The sequence below is a fragment of the Pseudorasbora parva genome, chromosome 4 (assembly GCF_024679245.1).
Source record: "Pseudorasbora parva isolate DD20220531a chromosome 4, ASM2467924v1, whole genome shotgun sequence".
Classification (NCBI taxonomy): domain Eukaryota; kingdom Metazoa; phylum Chordata; class Actinopteri; order Cypriniformes; family Gobionidae; genus Pseudorasbora; species Pseudorasbora parva.
Window position 1 is genome coordinate 58,441,736 of NC_090175.1, and position 11,146 is coordinate 58,452,881.

General features: G+C 39.2%; 1 protein-coding gene and 1 long non-coding RNA gene across 2 annotated transcripts in view; both read left to right on the top strand.

Annotated features, from left to right (window-relative positions):
* f7l (coagulation factor VII, like) overlaps window positions 1–6,825 on the top strand; it is a 10,068-nt gene extending 3,243 nt beyond the window's left edge. Inside the window, exons 5-8 of the mRNA XM_067442339.1 lie at window positions 1,038–1,193; window positions 1,416–1,510; window positions 4,269–4,389; window positions 6,150–6,825. Coding sequence (XP_067298440.1) covers window positions 1,038–1,193; window positions 1,416–1,510; window positions 4,269–4,389; window positions 6,150–6,697 — 920 coding nt within the window. The 3' untranslated portion in view covers window positions 6,698–6,825. The remainder of the gene's footprint in view (window positions 1–1,037; window positions 1,194–1,415; window positions 1,511–4,268; window positions 4,390–6,149) is intronic.
* A 1,017-nt stretch (window positions 6,826–7,842) lies between these two features.
* On the top strand, window positions 7,843–10,810 carry LOC137074207 (uncharacterized). Its single transcript, XR_010904944.1, has 4 exons — window positions 7,843–7,873; window positions 7,964–8,086; window positions 8,327–8,461; window positions 9,957–10,810. It is a non-coding gene; the product is annotated as an uncharacterized lncRNA (long non-coding RNA).
* Window positions 10,811–11,146: the final 336 nt, after the last annotated feature.

Consider the following 11,146-nt stretch of genomic DNA (forward strand, 5'->3'; position numbering starts at 1 on the left):
TAAAGCTCTGGCTTATATCCGGCTCTCTCCTCCGGCTTATATCCCGCTCTCTCCTCCGGCTTATATCCCGCTCTCTCCTCCGGCTTATATCCGGCTCTCTCCTCCGGCTTATATCCGGCTCTCTCCTCCGGCTTATATCCCGCTCTCTCCTCCGGCTTATATCCCGCTCTCTCCTCCGGCTTATATCCCGCTCTCTCCTCCGGCTTATATCCCGCTCTCTCCTCCGGCTTATATCCCGCTCTCTCCTCCGGCTTATATCCGGCTCTCTCCTCCGGCTTATATCCCGCTCTCTCCTCCGGCTTATATCCGGCTCTCTCCTCCGGCTTATATCCGGCTCTCTCCTCCGGCTTATATCCGGCTCTCTCCTCCGGCTTATATCCGGCTCTCTCCTCCGGCTTATATCCGGCTCTCTCCTCCGGCTTATATCCCGCTCTCTCCTCCGGCTTATATCCGGCTCTCTCCTCCGGCTTATATACGGCTCTCTCCTCCGGCTTATATCCGGCTCTCTCCTCCGGCTTATATCCGGCTCTCTCCTCCGGCTTATATCCGGCTCTCTCCTCCGGCTTATATCCGGCTCTCTCCTCCGGCTTATATACGGCTCTCTCCTCCGGCTTATATCCGGCTCTCTCCTCCGGCTTATATCCGGCTCTCCTCCGTCTTATATCCGGCTCTCTCCTCCGGCTTATATCCGGCTCTCTCCTCCGGCTTATATCCGGCTCTCTCCTCCGGCTTATATCCGGCTCTCTCCTCCGGCTTATATCCGGCTCTCTCCTCCGGCTTATATACGGCTCTCTCCTCCGGCTTATATCCGGCTCTCTCCTCCGGCTTATATCCGGCTCTCTCCTCCGGCTTATATCCGGCTCTCTCCTCCGGCTTATATCCGGCTCTCTCCTCCGGCTTATATCCCGCTCTCTCCTCCGGCTTATATTCGGCTCTCTCCTCCGGCTTATATCCGGCTCTCCTCCGTCTTATATCCGGCTCTCCTCCGGCTTATATCCGGCTCTCCTCTGGCTTATATCCGGCTCTCCATCCCACAGAAACTCTGCCTCCCAGTCTGTCCTCCTCCTACGGATGTTTGTACAAGAATGGCGGCTGCGAACACTTCTGTGTGGAGATCAGCGGCTCAACTCATCACTGCGAATGTGCTCCGGGATACACACTGAGCACAGACAAGCACAACTGCACGCGTCAGGGTCCGTCTCTCTCACACTTACACTTACACACACACACACTTACACACACACACACACACACACACACACACACACACACACACACACACACACACACTCACTCACCTTTGATTCCACACAAACACTCAGACCAATCCAGTGTGAGTGTTTGAGTGAGTGAGTGAGTGTGTGTGTGTGTGTGTGTGTGTGAGAGAGGTCATGTAAACCAGTGCTGTTTCTCAGGAGGTTTCCCGTGTGGCCAGCCCCTGCAGTCCGAGGGATTCAGTCCGAGGATTGTGAAGGGTGACACGTGTCTTAAAGGACAGTGTCCATGGCAGGTGAGGAATCATCCACTCACACACACACACACACACACACACACGCTTTTCAATAGATAGCGTGCACTTCTTAAAGGGGCCGCGATAAACTCCTAATTCTTCATATAAACTGTGCCCTGTTCTGAACTAAACTGCCAAAGTAAAAATGCCCTTAATATATATTCTTAAAATGAGAGAAATCTCTACTTATTTTGAATTTTTAAGCTTGGGTTTAAGAGACATGAACAAGTTCTTTGAAAAACATCTGGGACCTTTGACACATGTCTAGTCTTCATTCTCTGTGTATGGTTTTACTAATAATAAACGTACATTTGCGTAAAGAATGCATATTTGTCCATACCCATGTTGATTAGAGTATTAAAAACTTGAAACATTAATTTAAGGTACATTTAGAACTGAGTTAACTCATGACAATCATGCAAATAACTGAGAGTTAACTAAAGACAATCATGTGATTAACTGAGAGTTAACTAATGACAATCATGTGATTAACTGAGAGTTAACTAATGACAATCATGTGATTAACTGAGAGTTAACTAATGACAATCATGTGATTAACTGAGAGTTAACTAATGACAATCATGTGATTAACTGAGAGTTAACTAATGACAATCATGTGATTAACTGAGAGTTAACTAATGACAATCATGTGATTAACTGAGAGTTAACTAAAGACAATCATGTGATTAACTGAGAGTTAACTAAAGACAATCATGTGATTAACTGAGAGTTAACTAATGACAATCATGTGATTAACTGAGAGTTAACTAAAGACAATCATGTGATTAACTGAGAGTTAACTAAAGACAATCATGTGATTAACTGAGAGTTAACTAAAGACAATCATGCAAATAACTGAGAGTTAACTAATGACAATCATGTGATTAACTGAGAGTTAACTAAAGACAATCATGTGATTAACTGAGAGTTAACTAAAGACAATCATGTGATTAACTGAGAGTTAACTAAAGACAATCATGCAAATAACTGAGAGTTAACTAATGACAATCATGTGATTAACTGAGAGTTAACTAAAGACAATCATGTGATTAACTGAGAGTTAACTAATGACAATCATGTGATTAACTGAGAGTTAACTAAAGACAATCATGTGATTAACTGAGAGTTAACTAAAGACAATCATGTGATTAACTGAGAGTTAACTAAAGACAATCATGTGATTAACTGAGAGTTAACTAATGACAATCATGTGATTAACTGAGAGTTAACTAATGACAATCATGCAATTAATTTTGAGTGACAATCATGACAATCATGTGACTAATCAAGAGTTAACTCACAATAATCATGATTAATCGTGAGTTAACTCATGACAATCAAGCGATAAACTGCGAGTTAACTCATGACAACCATGTTATTAATCGCGAGTTATCTCATGACAATCATGCGATTAATCGCAAGTTATCTAATGACAATCATGTTATTAATCGCGAGTTATCTCATGACAATCACGCGATTAATCGCGAGCTATCTCATGACAAGCAAGTTATTAATCGCGGGTTAACTCATGACAATCATGCGATTAATCGTGAGTTATCTCATGACAATCAAGTTATTAATCGCGAGTTATCTCATGACAATCAAGTTATAAATCGCGGGTTAACTCATGACAAGCATGTTATTAATCACGAGTTAACTCATGAAAATCATGCGATTCATCGCGAGTTATCTCATGACAAGCAAGTTATTAATCGCGGGTTAACTCATGACAATCATGCGATTAATCGCAAGTTATCTCATGACAATCAAGTTATTAATCGCGAGTAATCCCATGACAATCGAGTTATAAATCGCGGGTTAACTCATGACAATCATGCGATTCATCGAGAGTTAACTCATGACAATCATGCGATTAATCGCGAGTTATCTCATGACAATCAAGTTATTAATCGCGGGTTAACTCATGACAGGCATGTTATTAATCACGAGTTAACTCATGACAATCATGTGATTAATCGCGAGTAATCCCATGACAATCAAGTTATTAATCGCGGGTTAACTCATGACAGCCAAGCGATTAACTGCAAGTTAACTCATGACAATCATTCAATTAATTGAGAGCTAACTCATGACAACCATGTGATTAATCGAGAGTTAACTAATGACAATCATGTGATTAATCGAGAGTCAACTAATGACAATCATGTGATTAATCGAGAGTTAACTCATGACAACCATGTGATTAATCGAGAGTTAACCAATGACAATCATGTGATTAATCGAGAGTTAACCCACGACAACCATGTGATTAATCGAGAGTTAACTCATGACAACCATGTGATTAATCGAGAGTTAACTCATGACAACCATGTGATTAATCGATAGCTAACTAATGACAACCATGTGATTAATCAAGAGTTAACTCATGACAACCATGTGATTAATCGAGAGTTAACTAATGACAACCATGTGATTAATCGAGAGTTAACTCATGACAACCATGTGATTAATCGATAGCTAACTAATGACAACCATGTGATTAATCAAGAGTTAACTAATGACAATCATGTGATTAATCGAGAGTTAACTAATGACAATCATGTGATTATCGTGAGTTAACCCATGACAATTATGCGATTAATCGCGAGTTATCTCATGACAATCATGCTATTAATCACGAATAAATGCTTTAATCGATTGACAGCCCTAGTTTAAATGTTTTATCTTAGTGTGAAGAACATTAATATCCTCCAGTGGAACGGAGCCATTGATGCTTTATTTGTGTGCATCTCCACAGGCTTTACTGAAGTACGCTGGGGAGTATAAGTGCGGTGGTGTTATTCTAGATTCACAATGGATTCTCACCGCGGCTCATTGTGTCTGGAACATGGATTCGACCGCCTTAGAAGTGATACTCGGTAAGAAACTATTATTTTTATAAAAGCTCCCACTTCTCCCATTTGACCTTTGTGATGCCATATGTGACCCCGGAGATCAACAACGGTCATAATCTCACAGGTTTATCTGTTATATTATTATAGGGGTCAAAATGATCCATTTTTCTTTTTTATGCCAAAAATCATTAGGATATCAAGATCATGTCCATGAGGATATTTAGTAAATGTCCTACCGTAAATATATCATAAATGTATTATTAGTAGTAATATGCATTGCTGAGGACTTCATCTGGACAACTTTAAAGGAGATTTTCTCAATATTTAGATTTATTTGCACCCTCAGATTCCAGATTTTCAGGGTCATCTTCTTGTGCCGTATATCGAGATAATCGCTTCACAAACAAGAACAGATGTGGGCGGGGCTTGATTGTGTCTGTGGGGAACTGATTGGCTGATCTCATGTGAGTGACAGGTTGATTTGGGGGTAACGCATTACAGGTAACTAGAGTTACGTAATCAGATTACTTTTTCGAGTAACTAGAGCTACGTAATCAGATTACTTTTTCAAGTAACTAGAGCTACATAATCAGATTACTTTTTCAAGTAACTAGTAAAGTAATGCATTACTTTTAAAATTTACAGCAAAATATCTGAGTTACTTTTTCAAATAAGTAACACAAGTCACTTTGTTTGTACATTTATTGACTGACGGCTCTCGTGTCCCAATATTGAGAAAAATCAGAAGTGCAAAGGCATTGTGTGTAAACTAATCAGATTCAGTGTTCCTCAGCATGAATAAAAACAGTGAAATGCTAAATTAGAATACTATGCAAACCAAATAGCTAAAAAAAGGTATTTAACCTCACTTTATTTACCAATGTACTTGCTGCTGGCCTTGATGATTTAGTTAAACCACAAGAAAAAATGACTTTTTTGTTCTTGATTTTGTGTTTTTATTCCTGAAGTAAGAGTGTACTGAAGTAAGTCATTTTGTCTGGCTCAATCAATCGTTTAGTAAACGGCGGTTTATTTGTATTTAATGTAAATATGGCATCTAAAAAAATTCTGAGAGGACTGCACCAACTTTTTATTGGCTTCCGACGCCCATGGAGTAACGCAATGGAGTTTTACTTTTCAAAGTAACTTTCCCGAACACTGCTGTTGACTCATCAATCAATCAATCAATCAATCAATCAATCAATCAATCAATCAATCAATCAATCAATCAGTCATCTTTATTTCTATCGCTCTTCTCCAGCGCCGATTGTGTCAGAGCAGCTTCTCAGTGTTAAACAGGACAATACTGCAGCAGAATTAGATTGGGCTGTACAGTCGTTCTGGAGTAAACAGTGATGTTATCAGCTTATTTTAATTTATCAGAGAGAGACAATGTTGGCAGATCAGTATTATAGTTTATAGAATTAAATAAGACCTCATTAATTGATTTTATTTGTATATTTAGTTGAATAACTTTGATCATAATGTTAGTGTCCCCAACTGAGCAAGCCAAGCCAAAGGCGACCAAAGGCCAATGGGGTGAGAGAAATAATCTTGTTTCATGTATTTTTCTCACCCCATTGGCAGATCATTTTGCCTGTTTTAAGCAAAAACTCATTTTGATTTTATTTTTTACAAAAACAATGAAAAATTGGTAATTTTCCTCATCTAGTAAATGTCTCTTGATTTAAGAATTTTTAGATATTTAGTGTACAAAAATACTAAATTAGAAGAGCATTTTTTGCAGTGAAAGTAAGTGTTGACAGATCTGATCTTTCCTGCAGGTGAACACATCCTTAATGACCCCGAAGGGACCGAGCAGGAGAGGAACGTGTCTGAAGTGTTCATTCACCCGCAGTATAACCACTCCAGCACCGACAGCGATATCGCGCTGCTGCGTCTGGGCAGCCGCTTCACGCTCGACCCCTTCGCCCTCCCGGTGTGCCTTCCTCCGGCCACCGGCTCGTTCCTCCGCACGCTCGGGGCCGTCCGCATGTCCACGGTGAGCGGCTGGGGTCGGCTGGCCCAATCGGGCCCGGTGTCGCCGGTGCTCCAGAAGCTGGATGTGCCGCGGGTCCCGCTGGAGGAGTGCCGGGCGCGCTCCGGGCTCGCGGTGAGCCGGAACATGCTCTGCGCCGGATTCCTCCGCGGGGGACGGGACTCCTGCCAGGGGGACAGTGGCGGCCCGTTGGTCACCCAGTACCGGAACACCTGGTTCCTCACCGGGATCGTGAGCTGGGGCAAAGGCTGCGCGAGCGCCGGAGTCTACGGCATCTACACGCGCGTGTCCGTCTTCCTGGAGTGGATTAATAACACTATGGCCAGCGCGTGAATACGACATGATTGTGTTGCTTAAAGGGTTAGTTCAGCCAAAAATGTAAAATGCTTACTCAGTATTTTTGTCTTGTTTCGAGTCCAAACATCTAAAAATTCTGAAAACAAGAAGTATTTACTACACAGTAAAAAACGTTGGGTTATTTTTTTAACCCAACCGTTGGGTTACACATATTGGGTCAATATGTTGGGTTATTTTGCAAAACGTTGGGTTATTTTAACATCGTTGGGTTATTTTTAGTAATAACCCGGCCGTTGGGTTAAATACGGTTTCCCCAGTGACGGTTCAAATTTTAACGGCAAACTGTCCAGCTACTGCCAACAGAAGACGCTGCTGCAGCCTGATTATGAAATGAAAGGTAAGACATGTCATTTTTTTATGAATACAACTCTTATAACATTATGTATTGTGTACTGAAACGTTGAATATAGTCGAAAACTGAATTTTATTTAAAAAAATCCCGTTAATGCTCTGGAAAAATAAACCATAGCTATCCCAGTTAGCTCGCTAGCAGTAATAAAGTAAAAACATTATTCTAGTGTACCTATTTAGAAACTTAATACGGCGATAAAGAAAGTAAGTAACTTATGCCTAGTCTGAAATCACTATCTAATGCTGCGCGGAGCATTATCAGCTCGGCCCGTGCAGCGCGAGCTCAGACCCGGTCACACGACACCACAGCAGCGCTGTGAGATTCAGGGAGAAGCGTTTGAATTCGCCGAATATCCAACAGTATAACTTACTACTCTAAATATCTGTTGTGAGATGAATGAGTGCAGATATTCACAACAGCATTGACGCAGAAAACTGAAATATTGTGCTAACAATTGTAACGTTAGTTCACGACAGTTAGAATGTTTTCCAACCCACAAATTACCTAGTTGTACCGTAGTAAGTTAACACAAACTGCAACTATGATAATTTGGCAGAAATGTGGTAGGCCTATATTCATAATGAATGTTGTCATATGAATATATATTATGCATGTTACTATTAAACGTATTACAGGAGTAGCTAAATCATACAACTAAAGTACGTTTTCTTATGAAGCTATGACAGTTTTTGCCTTTATTTTAAATATGTTGTACTAAATGTGTTATATACCTGTGTTGTAGACCAATGGATTCATTTAGGAAGCAATAGAACAGTTGAACCTCTGCCATTTAATTAAAGGTGAGTACGATATTGAAACAAGTTGTACACAATTATTTTTTAAAGACTTATACTTTTCTGGTTATTTTCCCCTGCTTCATTCTAATGCAGAGGAAGGATTGGGTCTCAGTGGTTCTCGACTCCTGGTCCTGGAGTATCACCAATAGTACACAAGTTCGATGTCTTCCTTATCTGACGCACATTTCCGGGTTTGGAGTCTCTACTAACAAGTTGGTAAGTTGAATAACATTAGATAGGCCAATGTGCAGTGCAGGGGCTACTACAGAATCAGGTTGTTTGGGAAACAACCAGTTTATTATTATTTTTTTCAGCTGTCTTCTCTCATTTTCATACAGTATGTTTTAATTTCAATAAGTTGTTTTGGTTGTGTCCAAGTGCATATGAAATCAGGTCCACACATTTGGTAGGTGAAAACTGTTTTTTTCTCTTTTTCTGTTAACTTGTCTTTCAAAGATGATCATGGAGAAATTGCCTTTAAAACCTTTCCTGCCTTCCTGCCATCATCGCCATACCTCACAAATGGACAACATGGTGTGTCCAACATATGCTGAAATGAAGAGAAGCTTAATTACATTCACCCATCAGCCTGTAAGTAAAAGCAACACTATCAAATTAGCTTTGATAAAGTGCATCCATTTATTATTTCCTTTAGTGATTTTGCTTGTTAATAGATTATCCAATAGTTCACCCAAAAAATATCCCATAATGTACTCACCCTCAAGTCATCCTAGGTGTATATGACATTCTTCTTTCAGGCGAACACAATCAGTTACTAATAAATGTCCTGACTAATCCAAGCATTATAATGGTCAAAATTTGAAGCCCAAAAAAGTGCATCCATCCATTATGAAAGTAATCCATACGGCTCCATGAGGTTAATAAGGGCCTTCTGAGGTGAACCGATGGGTTTTTGTAGAAAAAATATCCATATTTAAAACTTTATAGACTAAAATATCAAATTTTCGACGGACAGCCTTCCTTATTCAACTTACAAAGAAACTGTAACGCCTCTCGCAATTCAAAACGCTTACGCTACGTTCAACTTAATCGTCTCGGCATTTACGCTTTTTTACGCTACGTCCGACGTTATTCTCACAGCAGTTACGCTTTTTTCAGAAGTTGAAAACTTAAGGTGGTCCACTGGAAGCTAGATATTTTACTTTATAACGTGTTAAATATGGATATTTTTCTTACACAATCCCATCAATTCACTTCAATGGGTTCTTATTAATCTCCGGAGCCGTGTGAAGCACTTTTATAATGGATGGATGCATTTTTGCGCTTTAAATTATGGGCTTCCATTATAAAGCATTGAAGAGCCAGGATATTTATTAATATAACTCAGATTGTTTTTGTCTGAAAGAAGAATGTCATACACACCTAGGTTGGCTTGAGGGGGAGTAAATCATGGAGTCATTTTCATTTTTGGGTAAACTATCTCATGAATTACCCTCGTGTCGTTGTAAGACTTTCGTTGTTCTTTAAAACACAAATGTTGAAGAAATCTGCGAGGTTTCTGTCCCTCCATTGACGACCTACGCAACTACCACTTTAAGACCCAGGACAGACAGCATTAAAGTAATCCATGGGATTCAAGTGGTCTAACTTCAGTTTTATGAAGCGACACGAGTGCTTTTTGCAACAACAACACAAAAAAAAAACATAACGCAACAACATTTGCTCTCTTTTCAACACAACACGCATGCGTCTAGGGGCTCTCGTGAACATGTGTTGAGATTAATGTTTTGTAAATAAAGTGGTAAATTATGGTTAAGGGATAGAATATACGCTTGTCACTTCATAAAACTGAGGTTGAATTACTGGAGTCACATAGATTACATTAATATCTTTACTGCCTTTCTAGGCCTTTCTGTGTTCAGAAGATGAACCGAAGTCTTACGGGTTTGAAACAGCATGAGGATAAGTATGTTGATTGGTGAAAAATGAACAGCAGATGTAATAACTAATTAGTGACCATTTGTTTAATTCAGTAAAACACTGCTTCATTGTAACTTTTACGTAATTTAACACTGCTGATGTTGTCACAGTGCAAGCAAACTGAACTTTTTTTTATTCTTTTAAGGTTGGAACTAACATGGAGCATTAGCTGAACAGTGAGACAAGCCAGGATCCACATGACGATGCTTGGGGACAAAGAGACCTCGCTGATTTTTTTCATTTTCATTGTGGAGGCAGTTGAACAGAAGACCTTATTTCAAGCACTGGCTGTATGTTTCAGATTTTTTATTTATTTATGACATGAACTATCCAAAGACCTCTGCCCCATTTGGGAGATTTTGTAGCATGCAAACTTGAATATATATTTTGCTGCCTCATTAAAAACTTTGATTATCATAATTTGTATTTGTTTTGCTACTTAAGATATGTTAACAACACATAAAGGCATACAGTGTACAATGTAGATTTTTTAATAAAGTTGTTTATTTCTGGAAGAATTTAATATTATGAATTTGTGTATTCTGTCCATATTTGTATAGGTTTTTAATTTAATATTTGTTGTGTTCATTTTTAATTTTTGTTTTGTATGTACACCTTTTATGTATGTTTATAATTTATGTACATTTTTGTGTATTATGTGTGCTGTGTATTTTGAATTTAATATTTACACATTTATGTATATTTACAATAAATATTTACTCCCCAATATTTAGTTTGACATTTAAAATATATATTTTAAAGCACATGTATTGTTTTATACAAATAAAAAAATCTGTATTTGAAAACAATGGGTATTTTATTTATTAAAATAATGGCTTGAATAAAAATAAAAATTTAACTCAACTGTTGGGTTACTTTTAACCCAACTGTTTTGTAACCCAATGCATTGGGTTAAAATAACCCAACGTTGGGAAGGTGCTATACCAACCCACAGTTGGGTTACGTGTTGGGTTATTTTTAACCCAACGTTTTTAAGTGAGTAGACAAGCAAAAGTAATTGTGAGACCTTTTTAACAACTTAAACTCCAAGACCATTTTTTGGGATTTCCGCCTGGATTTGGCCGACCCAAATTGAAAAGCCTCCCACACACGCACACACACACACACACACACACACACACACACACACACACACACACACACACACACACACACACACACACACACACACACACACACACACACAGTGGTCTAGGTTCAAAATGTTGGTGTCATTTTACAGGAAACCCTTTAAAAGTCATAAACATGTAAGTATATGTTGTGTAAGCTGTTATAACGCCCCAAAAGTAGGCACTTTTTGATTTTTTTTTTGTA